Source organism: Anopheles moucheti, chromosome X (genome assembly GCF_943734755.1).
Source record: "Anopheles moucheti chromosome X, idAnoMoucSN_F20_07, whole genome shotgun sequence".
Lineage (NCBI taxonomy): Eukaryota > Metazoa > Arthropoda > Insecta > Diptera > Culicidae > Anopheles > Anopheles moucheti.
In genome coordinates, this window is record NC_069142.1 from 10,871,578 (window position 1) to 10,899,005 (window position 27,428).

At 46.2% G+C, this 27,428-nt stretch overlaps 1 protein-coding gene across 1 annotated transcript; it reads right to left on the minus strand.

The window, feature by feature from the left end:
- On the minus strand, positions 1-25,590 carry LOC128306868 (neurobeachin). The gene is made up of 23 exons (XM_053044500.1): positions 25,423-25,590; positions 23,367-23,598; positions 23,091-23,287; positions 22,740-22,861; positions 22,410-22,656; positions 22,192-22,338; positions 21,798-22,115; positions 20,948-21,088; positions 20,711-20,847; positions 20,566-20,635; positions 20,354-20,497; positions 18,586-19,172; positions 15,357-18,462; positions 15,092-15,263; positions 12,576-13,325; positions 11,628-11,737; positions 10,499-10,753; positions 4,810-7,732; positions 4,078-4,418; positions 3,905-4,001; positions 3,627-3,823; positions 3,375-3,526; positions 1-3,311 (listed from the first exon to the last, which is right to left on the minus strand). The coding sequence occupies exons 1-23, from the start codon at positions 25,579-25,581 to the stop codon at positions 3,221-3,223; spliced, it is 10,695 nt and encodes a 3,564-aa protein (XP_052900460.1). The 5' UTR covers positions 25,582-25,590; the 3' UTR covers positions 1-3,220.
- Between the last annotated feature and the right edge of the window lie 1,838 nt (positions 25,591-27,428).

Here is a 27,428-nt window from a genome sequence, read left to right on the forward strand (position 1 = left end):
TTTAGGCAGGATTTTTGTTTTTTTTTTGTTGTTGTGTCTTTCATTTAATGTTTTTTTTTTGCTTTGCGTTTTGAGTCTGTTAGTTTTTTTTTGTTGCATGCTTCCATTTTTCCTCTTTTATCTTGTATGTGTTTTGCTGCTGTGTTACTTATTACGTGTGTTTGTTTTGCTGTTTGCTCACCCCTAATTCATAGCTGCTGATTTCTTTTTTGATGTATCGCATCGCCGCCTTCCAAACGTTCATTTGTGTATTGTTTTTCTTTTCTTCTTTTTAATATTGTTCTATTTAATATTATTTTGGCACGTGAAATAAGGTTTTGCGTTAGTTGCATGTTTTTTTTTCTTTGCGTCCTCTCTATTACACAGTTTTCTCATTACCGCTCTCCTTTTCACTTCTACTACGTTTCGGTCTTACGTTTTTAAGTGGCGATTTCGGTATGTGTGTGTATGGTTTTTTTTGTTGTTGTTTGCTTTTTGTTTTGCTTAGTTTACCGTACGCGTACTTTTGTTTATCTTTGTTTGTTTTTAGTGACAAAAACAAAAATAGTGCGCACTATTATGGAAACGCTAAACAATATTCAAAACAACGAAAAGAAACAAACACCACATTGGCGACCGGGTTTGGAGAGTACTGCCATTTTCTCTGCGCACGCACTGAGCACCCGGTTTATTAATTGCTATTTGCAAACACGACTTTTCGGGCCTAAAATGGGGTTCTGTATGTGTGTGTGTGTGTGTTTTTTTGGGGGAGTGTTTTGTAGGTTTTCATCATATTAATATTTTTTTTACGTTTTTCACCTTTGGTTTCTTTACTCATATGTTGTTGTTTTTTTAATCCTTTGTATGTAATGGCTAATGTAAATATTCGCGGACGGATAACCTCAGAATGTTGCATATCTCTCTATCTCCTGCGCACCCATCGTTTACTTCTCTATCCCCTCCCTCCTTTTCCCCCCCATTTTGACGTCTGTCTCATTGCCTTTATAGTACTCTACTGACTCCTTGCCACTAATTACGCACTGTTGCATCGCCCACATCACCCCAGGGGTGGTAATGCATTTTGGCGTGGGGATGTGTCACGCGCCCACAATCAAAACACACTCACGCACAGAGGATACGCACGAGGAAGTCGGAACTTTCCAACCTTGCGCTACTCAGGCCCCCTGATGGGGGCCTTTGCGTTCTTTTGTGTATGTGCTGGTATGTGTTTGGGTAGGATTGTTTTTTTTTTACTATTCTTGCACTGCTCTCACTCTTGCGTCCGTTTAATGTAAATGCAGCGGTTTTTCATTTTTGTTTTTTACTTCCTTGGTTTACCACTAGGTGTACCAACTTTTCTCGAATTCCCGTCATACTAGCGGCAACCTCCTGTTAGCTCAATATATATATATATATGTATATATATATATACTTATTTGTTTGTTTTGCTTTATATTCGATTTTTTTTAAAAGGCTGTTATTAAAATCTTTACAATTTGGCATTCATGTACTCAATGAACTTGCGTAAATGTATTCGGTGTTCATGTGTGGGTTTGCCTGTATGTGTTTGTGTGCTATGTAGTCTAGGTAGTTAATCGATAATGATTACAACTAGGTTATTGCGTTCTTTTAATTTCTTTCCTCCTCCCCACACTTCACCCACCGTTGCTATAGGTATCACCGTACCCGTGGTAAAATCAAGTCACACAGAGGACAAGCAAGCCCCAATACGCAAGTTAGCCCCAACCCAGAGACCACCCACGGGTTGTTGTTGTGCGAAATAAGAAGTAGAACCTTTTTTCCCCCATCCGTCCCGCATTAGTAACGATGTAATTCGTTTTTTGTTTTTTCACGGTAAGCCGACAGATTATTAAGCTAATTGTCACACGTTTCGAGTGTTATGAGTGTTTGCATATATGCATAATATTACACCAACACAAATTGTACAAAACATTTATCCAATCCCTCGCCCAGAAAAAAAAAAAACCACACACATTATCACGATAAATGGGTTTACGTGCGGGAGGAGGGGTAAAATTGGAATGATAAAATTACATTCAACCACACAGAAAGAGTTGCTGTGTCCTATGATGCATTTATACACACATACGCACACAGACACACATGCATGTAGTTGCGATAAAACGGTCCCCATATGGCGCTGAGGATGTGTAAAACAATCAGTGGTGTTCAGCGAAAGTTCACCTAATGCAATGCAAGATAAATAAAACAAAAAAAAACACAACGTACGGATACACGCACGTGCAGTCCCAGCAGCACTACCACCCACACAATCAAGGCGTTGCGTTGCACACAAAACTACACTGGCCTTACTACGACAGCTGACATCTGCTGCAAACCTATCCTTCATTTACCCATTTTCAACTCCTGCCAACAACTTTTCTCTTAACTATTTATCTTAAAGCCGCTAGGCTTGTTCTACTTTACCCGGATGATCAATCGATCCGAACGTTCAATGCATGCATCCAATAAAGGCTGGCCTAAATTTTTTGCGCCCTTTTCGCAGTTTCGTTACTTTGTGTTATGTTATTGTGGGAGTGTATGAGTGTGTTTTTGTCATATCATTTTCTTTAAAATGCTATTTCAGTGCAGATTTCCACAACTGACGCGTCTGTTGCTTCTAAGTGAAAGCAATTGCAGTAAAATTGCATCGGCGAATGGGGTGAGTGGTGACCTATGTGGAATATTTGCATATTATTATGCTACTCATAACCTCTTTCCTCTCTCGTTTTTCTCCGCGCAGCTCGCACTTAACTGGAATGCATTCGTTTCCTTCCTCACGCTGCGTCTGCGTCTTAAAGTAAGAATTAAGTACAGCATCAAGTACGCTGCCGCGCCTGGTCGTTCACACTTCGTATCTTCGCTTCTCACATGTCACACATGCTTGGCTAAAACTATCTCAGCGTTTAGCGAGGGGGTTTGCAATTAATTGAGTTTGGCAATTTTCTAAGTGTCGGTGCAATTACTGTGGCGGCACACTTAAAATCAGTACAATACGCTGAATATCGTAACGGGGGCTCAGCGACTGTGAGATAGAGAGAGAGAGAGAGGGTGAAATGGGACACCCCACGGAATGGATTCGTTTTGTTTTTCTTTCTTGCCAGCAAATAGGATTGAACTGTTAGGCACAAGCGACCGGCGCACTCTGTCGTCGCTGTTGCCGGTTTACATCCAGTTTGACTAGCGCGTACGGTACGGTGCCGAGGCTGGTTCGGTTGCTTCAGTAGCGCTGCTGGTACTCGTGGTGCCAGCGGTTGAAATCGATGTGAAACACGATGATGGATCCAGTTGCCAGACCGGCTAGCAAATACCTGGTGAGTTTAAGGGACAAAAACATTACTATCGCATTCTACAGTTTAACAACAAACACTCACTTCTGATCGTGCGTGAGAGCTAACGAACGTATTCCACTGTTGCAGGCCGGGAACGCGTACAACGGTGCGAGATTAAACGTTCGCCACACTTCCACGATGCCCTTGTTACCGGCAGTCATCAAATATTCGCCATCCCGCGACAGAAGCATGCACTGGGGTTTGGTTGAATTTATGAAAATGAACGAATGAGTATAATGATTTGGTTACGTTTTATGATAAGCAAACAACTCCAATTGAAACTGTTCACAGTACCTGTAGGTTATCGTTGTGTGACTCATAGCGCAGCAGCTTCCCGTTGATGGTGTACGCGGCAACGCTACCTTCGTCGTAGTTCACCACGATGAAACCCTCGCGCGATAGGGTAATGTTTTCGGGCGAGATAAAATCTTTTGGTGCTTCTAGCGACCGCAACAGATCACCGAACGTCGTATGTACCAGGACTGGTCCGTCTGCAACAAAAAAAAACGGTACGAAAGCAGGATGATAAGTATAGATTGTGTCCCCGAATTCGACAGACAACGCAAACGTACTTATTGAACCAGATACAACCAGTCCCAGCTCAGCACTGATCACCACCGACGTGACGGCCGTTTCGTGTCCTGTGAGCGTAGCACGCGGTGTTGGTATCTGTGAATGTATGGAAGAGCAGTGTTAACAAGCTGCCACCATCGAAACGATGATTCGTTTTGATTTTCGGTCATACCTCACCCTCACCAACGATTGACTGCGTGCGTGCGTTCCAGTGCCACAGCAGTATTGTGCAATCAGCCGAACCGGACGCAATATAGCAATCGGACGTAATGTTACATTCGGACCGTGACAGGCACGTCACTACGCCGAAATGGCCGAAAATGATCTGCACAATCTTTGCCGTTTCGGTGGAAAACACGCGAAAACTGTTGTCCCAAAAGCCGCACGCGATCAGGAACCGGCTGTCAACCGTCGTAACGTAGCAGTTGGATTTTATCTGCAACTTCTGGCTAAAGTTGTCACCGAGATGGCGCCGGTTCTGTTGGTTGCTGCTGTTGTGTCCATTGATTTGAGCTGTTTAGGGGTGACAAAAAGAAAAGGAAAATTCAATTAATATAGCTTTTTAATCAATAGCTCGTATAGGCCCCGTGAACTGACAAAAGCAGTGAGCATACTCAATACTCTTTAAACGCATATCGCTCTTTCTGGCTTTTCTTTACGGCTGGTTGCTCGCGCTTTTTTTTATGCTAAATTGTACATGCAGAACAAATCAAACACTAAACAATTATTTGCAAACGAAATTATTACCACGTTTTGAGCAAATGTCAAAATCTGTTCAGCGCTTTTGTCAGTAAATTTGAAGAAAGCTCATAACACAATGGTAAAAGCTCCGATTTGATAAATTTATCTGCGTTTTGTCAGCTCTCGTGGCATCTAATGATTTAATTCGCTCGGAAAAACTTACATAACAAAGGATCCATCGTGAGCGGTAGATTAGCGTTCATGTTTTGCGTCGATTCCGCGTAGCTCGGGCTTTGGATGCTGGCGGTGTACTGACAGTTCCAACGGTTTACCGCAAACTGGTGGCCCGCGGTAACGGTAACAACCGATGGCAACGGTAGCTGCGGGTACGTGTTGGCCGAGATGTGTATGATGGGCGAATTCAGATGGAATTTGAGCGACATGCACACATCGTCCGGCATCGTGTTGAACATCATCGGCGACAGGTGCATCGCCGACGAGCGTGGCGGATGCGGCTCCATTAGCAGCAGGCTGGGCGTTTGACCAAAGTTGCGGATCTGATTTTCGATGGCGTCCCGCGTCACCGGATCACCGATCGTGTCCAGATCGACGCTACCCTCGTACGTGAGGTAGTAGAACACGTTCGTCGCACGCATCGCTTCCGGGCCGCGCTGTTTGTAGCCGAAGATTAGATCGATCCACTGGTGCAGCTGGCAGGAGACAAACTCGGACTCGAGTGCCATCCGGTTGATGCGTACGAACTCTTCGGGCGTTTTCGCCCACGGCGGTAGATCCACATCCCCAACCGTGCTGCCATCATCGCGCTGTCCCAGCCGATAGTCGGACGCGTTGTAAAACATCTCGGGCAGGAAGTACCATTCCGGTATTAGCTCCTTCACGTCGGATGTGTCGCGCTGACAGTTCTTCCACGACAGTGCCACGGAGGAGAACAACCGATCGGGATGATCGAATTTGCCACCCTGCAGCGCAAGGAACATCGTCGTGAACGGTTCGATGCGTATCAACCAGTTCAGCACGAACGCGGCAGTGGAGTAGTGCGTGCCGTAATGGAACGGTGGTATACCAGGCGTGTCCCACGTTTCGTACCGCTCCTCGAAATACTCCCGTCGGCTCGGATTTAGCGCACCGATCGGTTTCGAGAGGTCGCGATAGTTTGACGGTTGGCTGAGATCGAGCTCGCGCGACTCGTAGTTGGTGATGACCCACGGGAACACCGGATACTGGTTGAGATCGTTGTACGTGCGGCCCGCGATCGTGTTCAGAAACATCAGATACTCAAAGTTGGAAATTTCGCGCCGCTGCCACTTTTGCGTCATGTTCGAGTTGCGCATCAGCTGACGGGGCGACATCATCGATGCACGGCGCGTCTGCGGTATGCCATACTTGATGCCAACACCGACCCGGGGCAACGCTTTGATCACCTTCTTCACGGTGTGCTGGTCCGGGAACGCGAACAGTATCGATGTGCGACTGGCGAGAAAGATCTCGAGCGCTACGTTCTGCAGCAGATAGCGCCGGGAAAAGATGGCCCGAATCTCCGAGAAGTACCACTTGCCGTGCAGGTGGTCACAGTACTTGAGCACCTCCTGGTCGATCTGCTGAAACTCACCGTTCTCCTCGTCCACCTCGAAGTACATCTCGGTGGAGGTAATTGACATGGTGCCGGGCGCCACCAGCCCGGGTGCGATCAGTTTCGCCTTCGTGCTAATGTTCACCGGTCCGGTCAGGTCGAGGTCTAGCTCGCGGTCCTCTATCAGCAGCTCGGAATCGTCCAGCAGGTCCGGTTGCTGCGAACGGGGCACCGCAATTTGGGAGTAAATTTCCTCCCGCGCAACACCGGCTGGCCGGGCACCACCGGGGGCGGTCGTTTCCGCACCGACCGCATCATCCGTACCGGTCGGAGCAGTCGCTGACGTCGTTGTTGAGCCGGACGTCGCAGCGGTACCATTTTCAAGCGATGCTTTCAGCGTCGCCTGCGGGTGGCTGGATCCGCGCGGGTTCTGCACCATGCGTTTCCGGCGTCTCGCATCGTCCTCCCACGCGTCCAGCTTCCAGAAGATCTGCTTCTGATAGTTTGCGTTCATATCGCCCCACGCCCCGTGCCGATTGCCCATTATGTTGCGCACCTTCTCCAGCAGCCGGCTCGCGATCACGTTGTCACGACGCCGTGCCGCTGTAATGAGATGGTCGCACATCCGTTCCTCCTCGCGCCGTTCGAGCAGCGTCTGGGCACACTGGGACTCAAAGTCGGCATGCTTCAGCACATCGTCCGCCCGCATCCGGTTCAGTATGAATTCGGCCTCGTTTGCCACCCGCACGATGTGGTCCTTCATCGCGTGCGACAGCAGCCGGCCTTCGTTGATCAGCTCGATGAACGCTAGGCCGGCGTGCTTCTGGAGGCTGTTCTGCCACTCCTGCGAGCAGAGCAGCATCACCAGCTCCACCACCGAGTGGCTGTTCTTGAACGTCGTCAATCCCTTGCCCTCCATCAGCAGCTCCTGACCGTGGGAACCGACCAGCGTTTTCGACAGGAACGGTGCAAAGTCAACCATAATTTCGCGCAACAGCGGACAGACGGGTCCGAGCGCTATTTCCAGCTTCTGCGTCAGGCTGGCCTCGCGTGACGGTAATGCCAACGGGAGCTGGCTCACGAACGGTGCCTTCAGGTTCAGATCCTCCGGTCGGCCCCGTACCGAACCACCGCTCGGTACAACCTGTCCGCCGTATCCGTCCGGTACGCGCACTACTGCGATATCGGATTCCAGCTTCACACCACCAGCACCACCAGCTCCACCGCTGCCGAGATCGACATTCACACCGCCACTCACACCACCGTCCATTCGACTACCGAGCGTGCTGGCCATGGAACTGAGACGATCTCCACCGGTTCCACCACCACCACCACCATTGCTACCCGCAACACCACCCACACCGAGCGCACCGTCCGGACGCGGTGGTTTCAGTTCGCTCGCCACATCATCGTTTAGATTCACATCCGTCCAGCTTTCGTCGTTCGAGTTCGTCGGCTTGTTGTCATCCGGCATGATCTCGCTCGATGTTTCCACCTCCTGCGGGTCGTTTTCGGTCGAGTTCAGGTTCAGCGAACCTCCGTCAGAGTCCACACTCTGCGCAGCACCCAGTGCAGGACAAACATGCAAGAAGATACGAAGGGTAACATTAGTGAAACATTGCTTTGGTCGCGGTAGTTCTCCCCCCAACCCCGGGAAAAGATGGTCGATATCTTATTGAGTATATCGCGCTATCTCCTTTTGCATGATGGGTGCACATTTTGTGGCAGGTGTAACACAAGCATCTCAGTAACCGCACCAGGTCTAGAGAATGAAATGCTTTCTCAGCTAGGGACTTTTCACACTTGCAGATGGCACAATTATATACGATTTTCTCGACAGAATAGCCGAAGCGGTAGACAATGTTGATGGATTCGTCTAAGGTGACATATTGGAATTGGAGAACTTTATGTATTTTAGCACACATGCGTTTGCTGCGTACAGAGTTAACCAGATTAATACGATAATAATGCCATTAGCGTTATTAAAGATTATTTTGAATTTTGTTACATGCAATAAACACATGTAATATGAAATTTAGCAACTGAACTAATTAGTGTTGTGCTTAATGTATCTTTTGAGAAAATTCAGTCATATAGCTCTTTTGCGAAGAGTCATTCAAATCAGGAATCAGGAATTCCAAGACTACATAAATCTTAAAAGTTTCATTCTTGAAAGACATTTTGAAAAAAAATAAGTTTGGAATTCGCTTTGTCAATATTATTCACAATTATATTTATCGTTTTTGCTATTTAAATAACAGGTGGGCTGATAATTGTTTGGCCTAACACATTTATCGCGCTAGAAGATTTTTATCCATATCATATTTCGTTTGTACCAACCTTCAAACGAATTCTGTCCAAATTTGACAGCACTCGGGCCACAACCTAATGAGCTAGAGCATTTTGTGTGACGCAACTTTTGTGCTTTGAGTAATCATGGAAAAGAAGGAATTTCGCGTGATGATAAAATATAAGTTTTTGAAGGGGAAACATATAGTTAAAGCCAAAAATTGGTTTGATGAAGAGTCTTTGGACACTGCTCTACCAAAATCAACCATCAGATATTGGTATGCTAAATTTAAAAGTGGTGAAATGAGCACTGAAGGTGGTGAACACAGTGGACGCCCAAAAGAGGCGGTTACTGACGAAAACATTTAAAAAATCCACAAAATTATTAAGAACACCCATAATGTGAAGCTGATCGAGATAGCTGACACCCTAAAGATGTCTAAGGAACGTGTTGGACATATCGTTCACGAGTATTTGGATATGAGATAGCCCTGTGCAAAATGACTGCCGCGCGAGCTCAAATTTGACCGAAAACAACAACGAGTCGATGATTCGGTGCAGTGTTTGGAGCTGTTTAAGCGAATTTAATCCGAGTTTTTGCGTCAGTATGTTTCTGTGGATGAGTGTTGGCTTCTCCACTTCACACCAAAGTCCAATAGACAGTCATCCGAGTGGACTGGACGCGATGAACTTGCTCCAAAGCGGGGGAAAACGCAACAATCATTTGGCAAGGTTATGGCCTCAGTTTTTTGGGATTCGCAAGGAATAATCCTCATCGACTATCTCGAAAAAGTAAAGACCATTAACAGCGACTATTACATCACATTTTTGGAGCGATTGAAGGACGAAATCGCCAAAATACGGCCGCATTTGAAGAAAAAAAAAAGTTTTGTTTCATCAAGACAACGCACCGTGCCACAAATCAGTGAAAACAATGGCAAAAATTCATGAATTAGGCCACGAAATGCTTCGCCACCCTCCGTATTTCGTAGATCTGGCTCCCAGTGACTAACTCCATTTCTCAGATCCCAAAAGGATGTCCTCTGAGAAGAAATTTTCGTCGGATAAAGAGGTGATCGCCGAAACAAAGACGTTTTTTGAGGCAAGGTGCAAATATTACTATAAAAATGGTATCGAAAAATTGAAAGACCGCTATAATTGGTGAATCATCCTTGAAGAGACGTATGTTGAATACAAAAAAAAATTTGGCCAAAAAAAAGTGTTTTACTGTCATAGGCCAAACAATTATCAGCCCACCTGTTACTTATAGCTTCAAAAACTGAGAAAACAGTAGCAAAAAGAATAAACATAATTTTAAATCATATTTCCGGAGCGTTTTATAAATTTTAATCATGGCTCTTTGGAATAGAGATTAACATTATTCAGTTCAAAGATTCATTAAGATTTATGAATCTGAATCAGATTCACCCAACACTAGTACTAACGGCAATACTGCACTACAGATGAATTAATTAGATTATAATAAGCTTGTTAGTGTGTGTGAGGTTTTGCACGTACGATAGGCTCCGATGCGTTGTTTTTAGAAACCAATGTCGCCCAAACTCACTTGGATGACGCTCAGGGGTGCTCAGCAAAAGTGGTATATGTTAAAGGAGCCTATCATCAGTACAGAACCTTAAACCACGCACAATGAATAAAAAACATACACCAATACTACACCTCTAAACAACATGAATTAAGCATGAAAATAAATACTAGAGCTAAGGTAAGGATTGTGTGGCCGCAAGAGAAATTCGAAGCAGCTATAAGCTACATCAGCTACAGGAAACGAACAAACAAACAAATGTAACAAATGAACCATTGCAACCACCGCGAAGCACGATACGGCAAGCGGACGAACAGTGAAGGCAGGGGATATGTATACACTCGGGACTTGTCGCAATCTCTAGCGAGCTGCAATCGGGTCATCGAAGCGCACAGGGGTAGGAGAAAACAACAACAACAAAAACATAAAACGGAACCGGATTGGGTGCTGTGCCATCTCGCTGTGTCGCTGATTTGTCCCATTTACCTTCGGTTGGCCCTGCGCCACCCTGTGGACAACCTCCGGACGCTGTTCGTTCACGGCAATGGTAGCGGTGGTCACGGTCGGTTCCACTGTGGCCGTGGTTGCTGTCAGACCGGAAGATAGCATCGGCTGCTGGTAGCAGGACTGTAGACGAAGATCGCTTACGGTAGCAGTACCAGCCGCCGAAGCAGGTGACACTGGATGGTCCGGTTGTTTGGCCATCGATGTGCGCCGCGAGTTGCTTGCAGAGGTAACGGCCTTATATGGGGGATTGATGATGATGCAACATTCATTTCAACAGGGTAAAGTGTAACGGTTATAATTAAAGGTTTTGGAAAAACGGAAGGGGGGAATTCGTGTAGTGAATATTGGCGGGGATAAAGAAGAAATCGTTATAGAATGAGTTTAAGGTAGAAAGAAAGAATTAAGGGACGGTTCAAGGAAGAAGATAGGGGGAATATAGGTTAGGTGATCCAAATATTGTTATAACTATGGCGGGCATCATATTCTCCATATATCATATTTCCGAAGAACATACGGAAATACCCAATATTCCCAACTCACATATACATGTTAATACCGTAAAATCGCTATATTGATGCCATATTATAACCCTAATTGGATTATCTAACCGTAATTAAGAGTAAAAAAACAATTATCCATTTTACGTTACTAGAGCCATGCAGCGTAAACGTTTTGTTTTTTTGTTTTGTTTAGATTGTTTCACATTAAACGCCTCAATAAAATCATGCATTTCAACGCTAATGCAACAAAACGTAAAAAGATTTCCAGTTATAGCAAAATGGTAAAATAAAAGAAAACAGTTAGCCACAAAGAATACAACCGTGAACGTGAAACGTTGAGAAACACAATCAAGCGATTGCACTATTTTAACAATCGATCAAATCAATTCACTACTGGATGAGTTAACATATTGTTTAAAGTTGGTTAGTATGATTAACGTTAGGGAACGCGAGCCATAAGAAGACGAGCGAAGCAAATATTCCGATCCGCACAAGGAATATGTATAATCTTGGAAGCTTTCAGCTGATGCTTTTCAGATCCGCACCAGGGACCGATCGTGCCACGAGCGAGTTTGCCGCATTCGATCGATCCAAAAAAGAAGCCTCACCTTTATTGACAGTGGACCGCTGGAGTGTGAATCGTTGTCGGCTATGACGGAGGAATTGTTTTCGTCCACCACGATCACCTCATAATCACCTTCCTGCATCGATTGGGTTCCTAAAAAAAAAACAGAGAAGAAAAAAACCCCGAATAGCATTAGCGAGATGGTTTTTTGTGTGGAAATCCTGCAATTTGGTAAAGAATCGTGTCTTAATAGAATTTACTTCTTCCGTTTCATTTTTTTTTGTAAGTGTCTGGCCGGTCGTATAAATTGAAATTGAAAATCGGCGCAACAGTTTAAAAAAAAAACACGGGAAGTAAAAACACAACAAACCACAATGAAAAACGCATGAAGAAATACAACAACATAATGGCAGATAAATCAGGATAACAACCAAAGAAACACGCAGCGAACGAAAAACTTCTAAATCAAGAAACGCAATAAGCAGAAGAAAATAGAAAGGTACGAAATCAAGGGGATCAAACGAAACTTGCAAAACAAAACCACGTACGGAGCAGCAGAAGAATGGTAGGCAACACAGGTTAGTAAAAACTAAAAAAGTAAACAAAATGGCGCTTGCAACAGAAGTGTAATGGACCGAGGCTCTTGTGCGGTGGTGGTGGTGTGTGGATGTGTGACGGCGCATGAGTACAGTTGTGCGTGCGGTTTAGTGTACAATATCACACTTAACAGTATTGACATTTTACATTGTCCTGCCATCCGATGTTGGATGGCGATTTCCGAACCCTTTGCTTTACTACAGTGATTTTCATCGATGTTTTCTGCTGTACATCGACAGAAAATTATTGTACTAAAACAAATCAAAAAGGAAGGCCGTGCGCGTCTTTATGTGTGTGTATATGTTTGTGCCGTGAATGTGTGTGTATTTTGTATGTTTGTGAAAAAATAAAAATCCAGATAAACCAGTTAGTGTAAGTGAGACAGGAACCGTGCCTTTCGATAGCTTGCCACCAACGGTATGGCCGACGACGCCATTGTGCAGACCGGTGGTCGCAGTGGTTGCGGTTGCCCGTCCGACAACACCACGCAAATGCTGCTGTGGTGCCAGCCCACCGACCGTGGCACCGCCCGCACCGTATGCACCGACGCCGCCCGCATTCACCAGCGCCGTCAGCGAGTTGTTGTTTAGACCGTGCTGTTGTTGCTGTGCGTACTGTTGCTGTTGCTGCGGTGCCGGTTGTTGATGCTGATGGTGCAGATGGCCACCGGCGATGGCGGCGGATGCAGCTGCTGGTGAGTAACAGTTGAGCATTTCGCTGGTAAAGATACAGCTGCCGGGGCCGGCTCCGAAACTTTGGCTGTTGTTGTTGTTGTTGTTGTTGTTAAGCGTGTTGTTGGTGGTGGTGGTGGCAGCATTTGTTGTCGTTGCACCGACCGCTACATGCCCGTAGTACATCGGGAGTGCACCACCGTTTACGCTACCACCGCCGACATCTTTATGGTTCAGACCGGCCAGGTTGTTGTTGTTAATAAGATTGCTGTTGTTGTTGTTGTTCAGCAGGTTGGTACACCCACCGGCCGACGACGAACCGGACGAGGATGAAATGGTTTGCGACGAGGAGGATGTGATGGTGTTGCTGCTACCGTGCACTACCGTCGGCTGATGGTTCGGATGGGATCCGGGCAGGAACTGTGGGTAGACGTGGTGCGACCATTGCGGAAACAGTGGCCTATTGCTCGACTCTGCATACATTGCCATTCGTATCGCGCGTTGCACAGCGATCGTATCGCCGGTAGCGACAGTTTGGTTAGTGTTTTGTAGCAGCAAGTATTAGTAGTATGTTTCAAGCATTGGCAATGGTGGATAAGTACATTAGCGTTTATATATCGAGCAAAAGGGTTTTTTTTTTAGTAATTTGTAAGTGGCGTGAAGGTATACATGGTAGCATTGTACATAATGGACCGCATGTTTCGTTATGATCGGTTTCGAACAATGGTGAATTGCAAATCGTTCGTGGTAACGATGGACGGTCACACGGTCACCCAGGATTGGTTTATATACATATATATTTTATATATATATATATATATATATATATATTATTTTATCAAAGCAGCATGAGAGAAAAAGAGGGAAGAGACAGAAGAAAAAAAAACACAAGGGGAGAAAGAATATTTTCTTGTTTTAGGTTGGCATGTAGAAAAGCTAGAGAAATTTGTTTGATTGCTAGCAGCGCGGATTTAGGTTGAATGCTTATTGGCTAAAAGGCAACAAAACAATAAAGCTAAAACTATTATACATTGGAAGGCTAAAGCAAAGAATACTTTCAAATTGCATTTATCGAAAGAATGGTTGCCTTTCTATTCGACACGCTTGGTTTTTGGATCGTTTGACTAATGCGTCTTCTGACTACGAAGGGGTATGGTCGTGTGTGGCCTTTAATTAAAAGAAGAATGGGGGAAAATGTCTACTTTATTAAAATATATCCTCTACGCAGTTTACTTTAAAGCTTTTGTTGGTGTTGTTAATATCCTTTCAATTTCTAAAAGCTATTTGCTGTTTTTTTTTTGTACAATTGCATATCGTCTCTTACGTACACGAGTAAGACTTTCTGTGCATCATATTAACCAAGTCGGGTATGAACAGTGCACGGTTTCGATCCGCCACTTCCCGTGTGTTATCAACTGTTATAAAATATAAAAGTGTCATAAAATCAAAGAATGCCAAATGAATGGAGATTTGGCTGTTGACCTCAAAATGCTAGCTATTACTGAACATATTTTCCCCCAAATGTACTACTCCCCTTTCTGCACGGGAAAATACGGTACTTGAAATCCGAAATCAATTGAAACGCTTGGTACAACATAACGAAGGCACGGTTCAACAGACGTAACCTGAATCAGAGCTCCTCAATAGAGCGCGACACTGAATTTGAAGCAATAACAGAAAAGCTGAACATGAAAAAAGCTTTCCATACATGCAAACACACACACACACACGCGCGCGCGCAATCGTCTGCAAATGGTGCAGGTCGGAGACGGTGAGGTTTAGCGGGAAGCACCTATCTAATGTCCTGAGTGGTTCATAAAACTCTCACTGGCACTGTCTACATCGGGAACTGGTATTCCCAGGCGGAAGTTTCATCGATTAAGTTTGTCGTTTTTTTTTATGCGTACGTTATTCTATTGTTCTGTGTTTGTGTATATATATAGTTCGTCTAAAATTTCCATTTTCGATGGAACTGCCTCCAGGGACGGATGGTTTCCAGTGTACACAGTGATTCAGAAAAAAAACTCATCATAAAAAGCAGCGGTCGAACGATGTTCGTTATTTCGCACGACCCATTCCGCTTCATAACGAAGCTATCGGTAACAGAAACAAGGCACTGAGCATGAAAACAGAATCAAAGAAATTATCATAACCGAAAAAAAAAACGATAACCCACAACAACAAAAAAAAAACAAACAATTGCCCATTCTTTTTTTCTCTTAATTACCCGTGTACCTACCCTGTGTGGGCGTCGACCGGTGGATGACGGGCGACGAGTTGCGGTGTATCTGCAGCTCAACCGGCGGTTCCAGTATATCGCGATACTTCGACACCATCAGCACCGAGATGAAGTAGACGATCGCGAGGGAAAGGAACTGTGCCTGCTTTGTTTCCTCCTGAAAGAGTCGTTTCTTGAGATTATAATTAGTCGCACTTGACGCCAGTCGACTAGCCAGCCCGTGTTAGGCGGGCCATCGGGTGTCCCGGTGGTGTCGTACACTTACCACATCGCGGTAGATGACCGCCCGCAGCCGGTTAATGTCCATGTCCTGCAGCAGCTTCTCCGGATCCTTTACCGGGCTCATCGGGCCGGACAGTGATTCGATGATTGTCTTCGAGGTGGACTGTGCGCCGCGGATGAGCGCCTGCAGATGGACGCCACCCGGGATATCCTTCAGCGACATGCCGTTGTAGAGACCGCGCGTCCGTTCCTTGCACTCGAGACAGTTGCGCACCGCGCAGGTACACACCAGCCTCAAGCACTGCCGCAGTATGCCACCGGACGACATGTTCTTTTCCGCCTCGAGTTCGCTAAAGTTGAGCGAACTGGCAAATATCAGCACATCCGCCATATTGACGAGCCGCTGGAGGAAGGAAACGGCCACGTCGAGCGGCATGCCCTGGGTCGGTTCGAGTACATCCAGCTCGGAGTTGGGCGACGTGGCACTGGCAAGCAACGGCAGCAAACCACCGCACGCAATGATCAGATTGTCGGCGAGCTGCGAGATCAGATGTACGGTGTTCACCACGAAGATGGCATTTTCCGCCGAGTTGACAAAGTCCAGTACGCTTTTGGTGGAGTGGCTGCGCCACACCTGGATATCCGTTTCGAGCGAAAACAACACATCGGACAGCAGGCGCTGATGAATGTAGGACCATTTAAACTCCGGTATGCGGAACGGGGGCCGGGTTGGGCCGGGCGAAAACATTGGACGTGTCGAGGCAGATTTGGAGCGCTTGCTACCACCACCGGCCCCACTACTGCCCTCATAACTCATCGATTGTACGGCCGCTTGTGAGGCGGTAGATTGTTGCTGCTGGTGTTGCTGTACCGGTTGGCTTTGTTTTGGGTGCGATTGTGCATCGAGATACTGTTGCGTGTTGGTCGACACACTGACGGCACGTTTCGATCCGGCACCGATCGTACTATTGCTGGCCGGCGGCTTCACACTGACCGCTGTACCAGTGGGACCATCCTTGCCGGTATCGTTCGTACTGTTCGCACATTCCTCACCCTCATCGGCCGGTTCGAACCGTACCTCCGTTTCCGCCACCAGCACTTCTCCATCATCCTCTTCCTCTTCCTCTTCTTCCTCCTCCTCTTCCTCTTCCTCGTCAACTTCATCTTCCTCCTCCTCGATCAAACTGCCACCTGCAGTGCGCTGCTTGTCATTGATTGCCATACCTTCCATCGCATCGGACACAACGGAAATCCGCTGATGTTCCTCACCCTCATGCGCATGGTGATGATGATGGTGATGATGGTGATGCGGATGGTGCCGATGGTGATGATGATGGTGATGCATACTACCACCCTCCTGCTGTCCAGTTTGCTGCTCGTTTCCTTCCCCACCTTCACCCACGGTCGTGCCCGACGTGCCAGCCTTTTCCACCTTCTCGACCGCGTCGGTAATGATCGACTCGACGACCTCCTGCATCTCGGTGGCTAGTGCGCGCGTAGCGGGCACATCGGCGCTACTCTCCTCGGCCGGGAAGCACCGATCGAGCAGTTCGTCCACTATGGTGCCAACCGCAGCGTTCACCTTCTGCGGATCCGGTTCGTTTTGCAGTACCGGTGACATCGGCGTGGGTCTATCATTTGATTTATCACTGACACAGGCAACCGAGGGCGAACTACTAACAGTGGATGATTCCGATGTACTGCCGACCGTTTCCACGCTACCCCTGGTCGCCGGATCGTCCCCTATTTTCTGGTTGTTGTTCACGTTGTCAACGGGCGAGCCACCGTCCAAACCGACGTCTTCGCCCTCCACAGGCTTCAGTGCGTTCTGGTTCATTTTAACCACTTCGTTAACCGCTAGCTCGATCTCTTCGTCCTTAATCACCGGCGAGGATGTAGGTTCGGCCGGTGCCTCTTTGCCATGCCGCTCGTCATCGTCTTCCTCCTCCTCGTCGTCGTCGTCGTCGTGCATGGATGCTTCACTGTGCTCCACCAACATGTTGGCCGATTTATCGATAATTTCATCGACAATTGTTTTCACCACTTCACTTTCGGTGGTGGTTGCAGTTGTTTGGCTTGCAATGGTGACGGTTTCGTTGCGTGGCTGATGCTGCACGGCTGCACCAAACTCACCCTCCTCATCACCGTCGTCCTCATCCTGCTCTTCGTCTTCCTCTTCTTCCTCTTCTTCGTCTACACCGTCCGCATCTTCTTCCACTTCGGCGTGCGGCGGCAGTTCGTCCTCCTCCGTTAGATCCGCCTCGCCGCCCCGCATGTACCCATTGCCGGTTGGTGCGTCCGGTGCCGAGCTTGCAAACCCGATCGCTTGCTGCTTCGCCATCACACTCGTGTCGATCATCGTTTCACCCGTTTCCGGTTCGCAAACACAACCGGGCGTTACCGTAACGCCGGCACCGGCCGAACCCGGCCCAATCTGCTTCACGCACTTGCCGTGCATGTCCAGCTCACCGTCCTTCCCGGCGCCGGTTCCATTGCTACCGTTCGCACCGTGCTCCCAGCCACTGATCGTGCTGATTGGACGCTGCTGGCGGAGTGCCGGATCGGTAATGTTATCCGTCCGATGCTTCTCGTAGTGTTCGTACATCTGGGCGAACTGCAGCTTAAACTCCTCGTACGACACCTTCGAGTGTACGATTGCGAGCGTATCGACCCACACGCGCCACCCACCGTACTCGTACTTGATGGCATGATGCAGCAGCATGCGGAACAGCGAGTACACCATATCGGACAGCTTCTGTTCCTCCGAGTTTTTCGGGTGTATGTACGCCATCGCGATTAGCCACTCCTGCCATACGCTCATCTGCAGTACGGTGCGCCGGTTTTCGCGATTGTTGTTGCACAGCAGTGTCATATCGGAAAGAAACAGCTTCTTCACCTCGATCAGCTGCTCGGACTGCTTCGACTGACGTATTAGCGTTGCGACCACCTTCAGTATCATGGGATTCTCCAGCCGGTAGTGACTTTCCGGCTCGGGGTGCTTCGCGTACAGGATCTGCTGCGAGATGTGCTCGGTCATGATCTCGTACAGCACGTTGTAGGTTGGCAGCGAGACGGACTCTTCATACAGCAGCAAACGTTCGGCGAGCAGCGTATACAGATTGTGCGGCGACATTACATCATACTTTCGCCTGGTTATTTTATTTTGTTGTAGCAAAGGTAACGGAGAGTTGAGTCCAAAAAAAAAAAAGGAAAGAAAAACATATTCATATAAATATAGTTGATAATCGTGCGGGAGGTAAGGTCATCCATACTTATGCGTGCTGCGTGACAGGAAGAAGCCGAGCAGCTTCAATGCCTGCAGCCGTATCAGCTGGCTTTCGGCGGCGAGCAGTTTGAAGATTGTGCGCACACCGTGCTTCACATCGAACGCCGGCACCATCGAGCTCGGATGTTCGGACATCAGCGAGATGAGCATCTGCAGCACGTCGTGCAGATTTTCATCCTCGTGCATCGTCATCAGGTAGTTAAGGATGCTCTGCAGCTCGTCGTCCTTCACGCCATTACCGATCATGATGAGCTGCTTGAGGAACAGCAGTATGTAAGCACGGATCGCCAGTATGTCCTTCTGGGCCGGTCGGGGACCATCGAGCCCTTTCGGCGTGATGCCGCTCTTCGCGCGCGGATTCACCACCCAGTAGTAGAATTTGAGCGTGTGCACCGTCTGCAGGACCGTGCTGACGCGGCGCACGTTGCTGTAGATTTGCGTATCGCTAAGAAACTCCGTCGCCAGGTACGCGTACAGGCGTGCCTGTACTGTCGCCGGTGTGTAAATCCACAGCGAAGGATTGAACAGCACGTGATCTAACAGCTGCCAGGTGAGGAAAGAGAAACAGAAGAGCTTCATTTTAACTTTGAATTTCATCTGCCCTGCCACAAGCCGATTCAATTTAGGCATGCAGCAAGATTTATAAGATAAACATCAACGTTCCAAAAATACAAAACAAACAAAAAAAAATAGATTATCAAACTAAATAAAATAAAACGAAAGTAAAACGACGTACAAACATTCTCTAACAAGACGAACAAATCACAACCAAGGCACCAAGGCGAAAACATACAGTTGTGCTACATAATATATATTCACCGGCACTAAATCAAAGCATTTGTAGAGCGATGAAACACCAAAATAAAAGTCATTTCAATCGGTTACCGCCGAGAAACTCCACGATCATACAACAATATTCCATACAAACTGTATATATAAGTGTATTGGAATATACATGAAAACTTTAAATAAAACCGATACCTAAGTAAGAAAAAGGTTACACAGAATCGAACCAACACAAGTAGAAGCATGCATGCGTAAAACGAAAAACGAGCTGTTGTTCACGTTGGAAAGTTATAATTTTTCTTGCTCCGCTTTACATTTTCTTTGAGATTTTTGATTTATCATTTGGGTTGGTATACTTTTTAACTCAACCTATTTATCAACGGATTAACATGGAAACCTAATATGCAGTAAATATGAGCTCTTTTTAAAAATTGAACGAGGAACAACAATCAATAATAATCGTTAAAATATAAATAAAAGAATACAAATACGACGGGAAAATGGTGGATGCTTATTATGAGTATAGCTTATGAAGAACAATCATATTGAATCATGCATAATTTAATAGATCCGTTGCTGCTGGAACTGTGAAATGGTATGTTTGTTTTGTTGTTTTTTTTGGGGTCGATACACGATTAATTGCAAATTTCTTGTCCGGTTGGTCATGTCGAATACAATCACGAATGTAAGCTAAAATGTTCATGCACTTTTTGGCATAAAGTTTAGATTTAGAAAAAAAAACACATGATTGTGTATTGTACGGTAGCGCCTCCCTCCTACGATGAAGGGTAAAATGCTAGTGGCATATTTAGTGATTTTTGTTCGTTCTTTTCTCTTCCTGTGGATCCTGTGATGATGATTCCTTTACTGACAATATCTCGTGCTACGCGTCATCCGAAGATTGGGCACCGCGAGAGCGGGAAGAAAGCCGTACCAGTTGCCGTTAACGGAGCCTGGGCCAGACGTACCTGTTTGAGCAAGAGATCCGAGTTGGCGGACAGGCAAGTCACCAGATACTTGGTAAGACTCAGAAACGATCCCAGCACGTCTAACGATAGGTGATCGCGGGAGGAACGTTGCAGCATGAAGGATATCACCAGAAATCCTCGATTCTGTCCGTGAGAAATGGAAAGCAATTCATGAGCGTGCTGGTGGGTGCCCTTTGTATGCCCTTCCCTACCTGTATCATGTGCTGCTGTACCGTTTGTGAGCTTTCGACGAGCTCACAGATGAATCCAAGCAGCTTGGCGCTGGTAAGAAAAAGGAACACAAAACTTTCGTTAGCTCGCCTGTTAAATATTATATCAAGAAATATTAATACTTACCATAGTGTTGGATCCTTTCGCACATCCGTGCCTTCGTAAGGCATGTCAAGTTGCGAAAACAGTGGAAACAGCACCTGTATACCGCCGATCGAGTTCAGCGTACAGTGGATGGAATGGGTAACAACAGCCTTTACGTCCTATAGAGCGAAGAAAACGATGAAAAAATATTACATCATGCACGAATATATATCCATAACACTGGCAGAGTTACGATGTTATGGTTACGTATATGCTTACCTGCAGCATAAGCGAGTGCGGCGTGTGGACGAAGTACGATAGATTGCCCTTGGGAGCCGATTGTAAACACAGTTGACCGTCCGTTGCGACCGGATTGTACATGAAGACGATGGCACTTGAAAGTTTCCCGTCGTACAGCACCTGGGGTGGTTATATTGATTATTGCGGCCAATGGCAGCAGAAGGATAAGACAGAAACATGTATTGAAATATTGAAATTCGTTGCCGTGATTAGGGCGAATTTGACGCATGTTTTTAAGGAGGGGGAGCGGAGAGAACGGATGAAGATTCCCTTTGCAAATCAACTTTCGGCACCGCTTACGAATTCTGGGGTATTATTTCAAGCGAAAAGCTTAGGAATCAACCGAAAATAGAAACAAACAACGGGGAGGGCACGAGCACGATCAATGTTTGCGGGCATGGAAAGGGGGTTAGAATCCGGTTCGGCATGGCAGGGCAAAACGGAAAAAAACGGAAACTAAATTCATGCATTCCACGAGCGACGTAGACGAATATCGTAATTAATTTTTCATATACCTACAATTTTGTTAAAAGGGTGGGGTTGTAAATAAAAACAAAAAAAAAGGTCACCATCAAACAAATCAATTCGCTCGATACGCACAACACAGCACACAAGCGCTAATGCTAAAGCGGGACGAAAACACGAAGGGAAAAAGGAATAATGGAATACACATACGTAAAACAAGTTTTGGAAAACAAACTTTCGAACAGTATACAGCGCCTGCACTTACAAACTAAACACTAGAGAAAGTGGGAGAGAAAGAAGTGGAGAGACGGAAAAACAGAATCAACCATATACAGAACATAAAAAACAATAAAAGCATGCTTACGGATACTAAATCAAACGGTTCGCCACCGGAGCCCGGGGCAGCGGAAGCAAGCGCAACACCGGAACTGGCCGAAGCCGCGGTCGAGGATGAGGAAAACGAGGACGGGTGGTGGTGGTCGGCAGCGGCGGCACCGGTAGCAGCAGCAGCGGCGGCAGTAGCAGCAGCAGTGCTGCCGCTAACTAGATTTCTATGGATAGTTGACTCGGTCGGAGCCAGTGGCGTTGGAGAAAGCGACGAAATGATGGCTTTCGCCTCACTCACCCGCTTGTGGTTGTCCGGCAGATTCAGATAGCACTCGTTGTCGAAGCGAAACTGGGACTGTAAAACAAAAAATCACAAGCATATGAGCACAACATTGCGCATCGGATGCACCGCGTTGCAGCTTCCTTCATACCTTGTAACCCGGCCCGAGTCGATGCATTGCACAGATTTGCTGCGTGGTGAGCGCCTCCGAGAAGAGATAGATTGCGGCCATCTGCCCGCAGAACACACGCTCCTCATCCAGTTCCGGCGTGGCACCGACGTAGCACTTGTCGAACGGCTGCGGAACAGTATAGAGCGGATTAACCATGGTGCTTTCGAATGGTTGAATTGCTCAGTTAAATGTCTTACATCATTCGTTGACACTAGCCAGGCCATTTCCGTGCTCGACGCTAGCTGGCCATTCACCAGGCACTTGATCTCACTCTTCGTCCACCGGTTGTAGATATATACAATGGCAATCATGTACCACTTGCGCGGCTGAAACTCATACTTCACGCAGTGCTGGAAACCCTTGCCCTTCACCTTCATGGACGTTAGTACCAGGCAGTTACCCACGAAGTGTGCCGTGTACCCGACTCCTTTGGACGTTTTAAAACTAAGTGCGCGCGTGTGTAAAAAGGAAAACAAAAGCAATTAATCGCGAAATTCGAATTTAAAAATAAAAATAATTCTACATACCAGTATAGGTAGGGTTTTTCACGCTCAATGTTAACCGAATTGATCGGATCCAACCGGAACCAAGTGCTGAAGGTAAAACCGTTCTCGTACGGCCATTTTGCCAACGGAGGCAGCACAACAGCCTACGTAAAAGTAAGATTAAAAATAGATTAGACAAAAATATCATACCAGGCATACTCGGATAATTTGTAAAGACATAATTATTTGTAAGGCGCACGAAATCTTCTTCAGTATGTTTCATCTAACATATTTTGCAAGTTAATAATACAACTATGCGACTACATGTTTATGTTTGAAATTTAGACTATTTGAGCGACAGGAAGCCTTTTAGGTAAGCAACGGTTAACCTACCGAACCCTTGCGTCCGGGAAAGCTGAAAAACACATCCGGCCCGTTTCGGTGGGGCATCTGTTTCAACACGTTAAGCAGTTTGGCCGAATGGCGGGGCCATTTGCCGTTGACTGCTTTCATAGCGCCGAACAGTAGCTTTAGCTCCTTCACCGTAATACTGTAGCTAGCGAGCACACCGAGCATCTCGATTAAGAGATCTGCAAAAGTGTGAAACAAGAGATAACGTTTGTTGGCGTTTGTGTTCTGCTCTGCGTTTGAAAATCATCGCATACGTACCGGCCACGATCGGTTCGGCCTGCTGCAGCCGTGCCAGCACATGCTCGATCAGCCCGATCTCGGTACACGCCTGCAGGTTGCGTACGCTCTTTTTCAGGATCGCGATAAACACGCTCCACACCTCAGCCTGCAGGTTTGCCGGACAGTGATCCAACAGCTCGAGCATGTGTTTCACGTTTTGTGCGTCCTGCACGACAAAGTTCAGCTCCATGTCGAATTCGCCACCAACAAGCTGTAGAATAAGAAAGCGAATAAGAAGAAAGATCGTTAATAAGTTGGGCATTAAATCAGTACGGGGTGCCACTGCTCCATATCTGCTGAGCAAGGTGAATACTATCGTAATAACATTGTAACAACGTCACGGCAAAAGCTCATAGCCCCCAACGCAGGGTTTTTACCCTATATACGTTGCGCTTGTGGACGACTTATCAGCAAGGTTCCTAACGTAACGTTGTTGAACATTGCAATCGGCATACAATTTGCAACAATATGTACCATTCAACTGTTTATCCTGTGCAATTGTTTGCCGTACAATCAGTCACGGTAGTTTCATTGAAACATTATGCATATCGCACAGGTAACTCGTATGGAAATGATATCTTTTCGATGTATGCACGTGTTTTGAGTGTTTGTATCGACGACAATGGAAATCATAGTCTCAACGTTCAAATTCAGACGGTCTGGCAGATTGCTCTGCGGGAAGAAAAATAGTCAGGGAAACCAAAAAAAAATACGAAACTCAATTTCTTTTTGCTTGACAACCGCATCGCAAGGGCATATCGTCTTTGAATAGGTTAGAGATAACAACGCTCACAAAAGTCCGACAACTACCGATAAACAGGCAAAGTGGGACGATAAGGTGTCATAATATTAGGCGAGAGAGTAACCACTAACAACACTTGACTTCGTTTCCACGATTGAGCGATATGCAATCGAGATTAAACCGATGTGGAAATCAAAACGTTTTTTCTTGGATTAATTACGTTAGTATGTGGAAAACCACATACAGGTTTTGGAATTATACTAGAACGCGTGCAGTAGGTTCATGCCAGCTGAACCAACAACTTTTGTTAACGTTCTAATAGATCACGTTTGCTGTGTGTAAATCTAGACAGTTTTCTTCCACGTAGTCTTCCGATCAGAGAGGAATCGTAATGCGAAACATTGATGCGTTTTAATGTTGGTAATGATTCCCTGTGGCAATTTGGAAATTGTTGATATTACTGAGCTTTCGGAATTTCATCATTGAAATGATGAATAGAACGAATTATTTTTGTTTTAAAGATTAAAAGACCCCACCGCTCCATACGACAGTGCCGGTACCAAGTTCTATGAGAACCATTCTCACGTAGTATGAAATTGAATCTCCGGCTACGTGTTAAAACTAAGTCAAATAACCCATTGGTGGGAAGCATGATCTAGTAGGTCACTACAACAAGAAGACTATTTCATCCAGATATTTTGTTTGAAACGATCCAGTGTATATCGGTAAAGCTATCGCTTTCGTGGTTTTTGTCGTTTCCAGTCGACTGCCATTCTCTTCTCTATGTTGAAAAGTGTTTCGTTATCGAGTTCATTCTAATTGTTTCTAATTTAATTTGGCACTTCTGGCACATTATTTGCTGAATTACATCTGTCGGTATTGGGGTTCGATGCCGCAAAGTGTGTTTGGTGTGACGTTTCTTGTTAGCACTATTATCGTTGTTATTTCGTGTCTGATGCTCTATCGCTTTGCAATAGGTAGCATATTCATGGTAGCATGAATATTTCAATGTTTTTACATAATGAGAAAAACAAACACGATAATTTTACACTGCAATCATAACGTGACCGTCGGTTCTATGTGTTTCTTTGCATGTTCATATGCATGTAAGAAGTGTAACTGAGATAACCTCCTATCAAAACATTGGGGTTTTGAGTCTAACCAGATGTAACCAGAGTTCCAGATGGATATTGGTTTTTTCTAAGGACTATGGAAGAGCCGCAACAATATCGAACCCTACTAGCTGAACGATGAACTCGCTGTCGTGCAACGAATTGCCGTGTTTCTTCTTACCAGATGCAGCACCGTGTTGACCACCTCCCGGTTTGACACCTGGCCCACCTCAATTAGCCCGATCAGGACCGCGAACTTGAGGTTGTCCGTCATCGACATTTTCACCACTTCCTCGGGTCGCTTGATGTCACACAGGGGCGGCCTCGTTAGATCCGCCATGGTGGGTGGCGTGTTCTAAAATGGTACAAGAACAAACAGGCTACAGTAGGCGTTGATAATCCGGATTTTTAAACCATGCATAGAAAGAAGAAGAAGAAGAAGCAGATTATTGTATCCAGAATGGAGGGAGGGGGTTCCATGTATGCGATGCATGGAGTGATCAATGGATGATAAGTGTTTTCCTACGTGTACTAACGGTATTGTTCTCCCGGATACGTGATTGTTTGCGTAGAACGTTTATACCACTACTATCGACGAAACGTTATTCAGGTGTACCTTGCGGCGTTAATATTGACGTTTTTTTTTTTTGCAAATGTGTCGTTTCCGTCACCGCGACAGGTAGATATATGTATGTGCAACATATATCGTACACATGACAAATGATAAAGCAAACACATTCCCCCCTGCCCTCACATTCTCATGTATACAAACGCACACACGGAAAAACAACCCCCAAGTCGCTATACAACCCTGAGATAAAAATCACCCCTTTCCCCACTCTAAAAAAAACTGCACCGGTTGGGGGGATGGTGCAGGGTAAAGTTATTATCACACACACACACACACACACTCAGGTACTGGGGGCGCACGGGTGTCGTACGGAGAACCCTTACGTCACCACAGCCCGAAAGGATTGAATGCTATCGGAAATGGTCCGAAATAGTTGGTTGTTGATAGTGTTGATTGTGGTTGTTGGGTCGGCTAGTAGCAACGCTGGGCTTCTACTGTGCGCTGTTGGTGTTTTCGCATACATCAAACAAAGGGCCTGGAGAGTGCCCTACCGTGTGCAGTCACCCGGTGGCGGCTGTTTCGTAAACAGAGGCGCCTTCTCAAGAAGCACTTTAACTCTCACACACACGCACAGCATAACCAAGAAACGGGGTGCATGCGTGCGAGCTTTGTGGCTGATTGTGGCGAAACGATGGATGACTGAATGAGAATGAGTGCGTGTGCCAATGTGTGCATGTGTGTGGATGTTTGTGTGCGATACACACCAACGCTCAGGCGCACACCAGCCCATCCCGACGATGACGGTGCTGGGATGAGGTTTTTCCTGCATCTTCTTTTCTCCCATTTTCTTTTCGCACTCGGATAATTTTGGTTGTACGCAATCTTATTATCGGCAAAGATACACGTCCATAACACCCACCCCCTGTGCGAGGGTTGGCTTTGGGCGATAATGCATTGGAAAGGATGACGTGCTGTAAAAGGATCCTTTTTCAGGATTTTTTTTCCCTTCCGAACAGGAAGCTAGCGAAGGGAAGGATGGGTGTAGGGAGGGGAGGCAGTACAGGGGTTGGGAAAGAAAATTTCTCATGCACACGTGCGCTAATACACAAGAACACACACACACACATATATACAGACAGGATAGCACACGTACATCGTACATACACACAGGCGCACGCGCACACCTACACTTACAACACACTTATGTCACGGACACACACATACAAGATATACGATCTTTTTTCCTGTGTATCGCTTCATTCATTATTCTTTTCCATTCGTCACTTTTACTTATTCCAAGTCACGCACTTTTCAATGACAGTTCTCTGTTATTAGAGGGGTGGGTGGAGAACAGAGAAAGTTGGCAAGGGTGAACGTGGGGTACATGATAACTATTAAACAAAAAAAAACCATCAGACAGCATTAGGGCGGATGTGCCACTGTGTGTGCGCCTGTCGGTGTGCGCGGAAGAGGATGATAGCAGAGAAAGAAGGGGGCTGATGAGGGCACAATTCTTAGCAGCCGGTATGAAGGATTTTCACTCGCTTTTCCGCGACTTGGGAGCCATCAAAGGGACATTTAGATAATGGGTTTTCGATAAAAAAAAAATGAAAACC

What these genes read in the sequence shown, in the direction of transcription:
- LOC128306868 (XM_053044500.1), bottom strand. Translation starts at nt 25,581, where the DNA reads ATGGCGGATCTAACGAGGCCGCCCCTGTGTGACATCAAGCGACCCGAG. An exon ending in GAAAAACCCTACCTATACTG is followed by an intron (nt 22,657 to 22,739) that starts GTATGTAGAATT and finishes GCGCGCACTTAG; the next exon opens with TTTTAAAACGTCCAAAGGAG. An exon ending in CAATCGTTGGTGAGGGTGAG is followed by an intron (nt 4,002 to 4,077) that starts GTATGACCGAAA and finishes ATACATTCACAG; the next exon opens with ATACCAACACCGCGTGCTAC.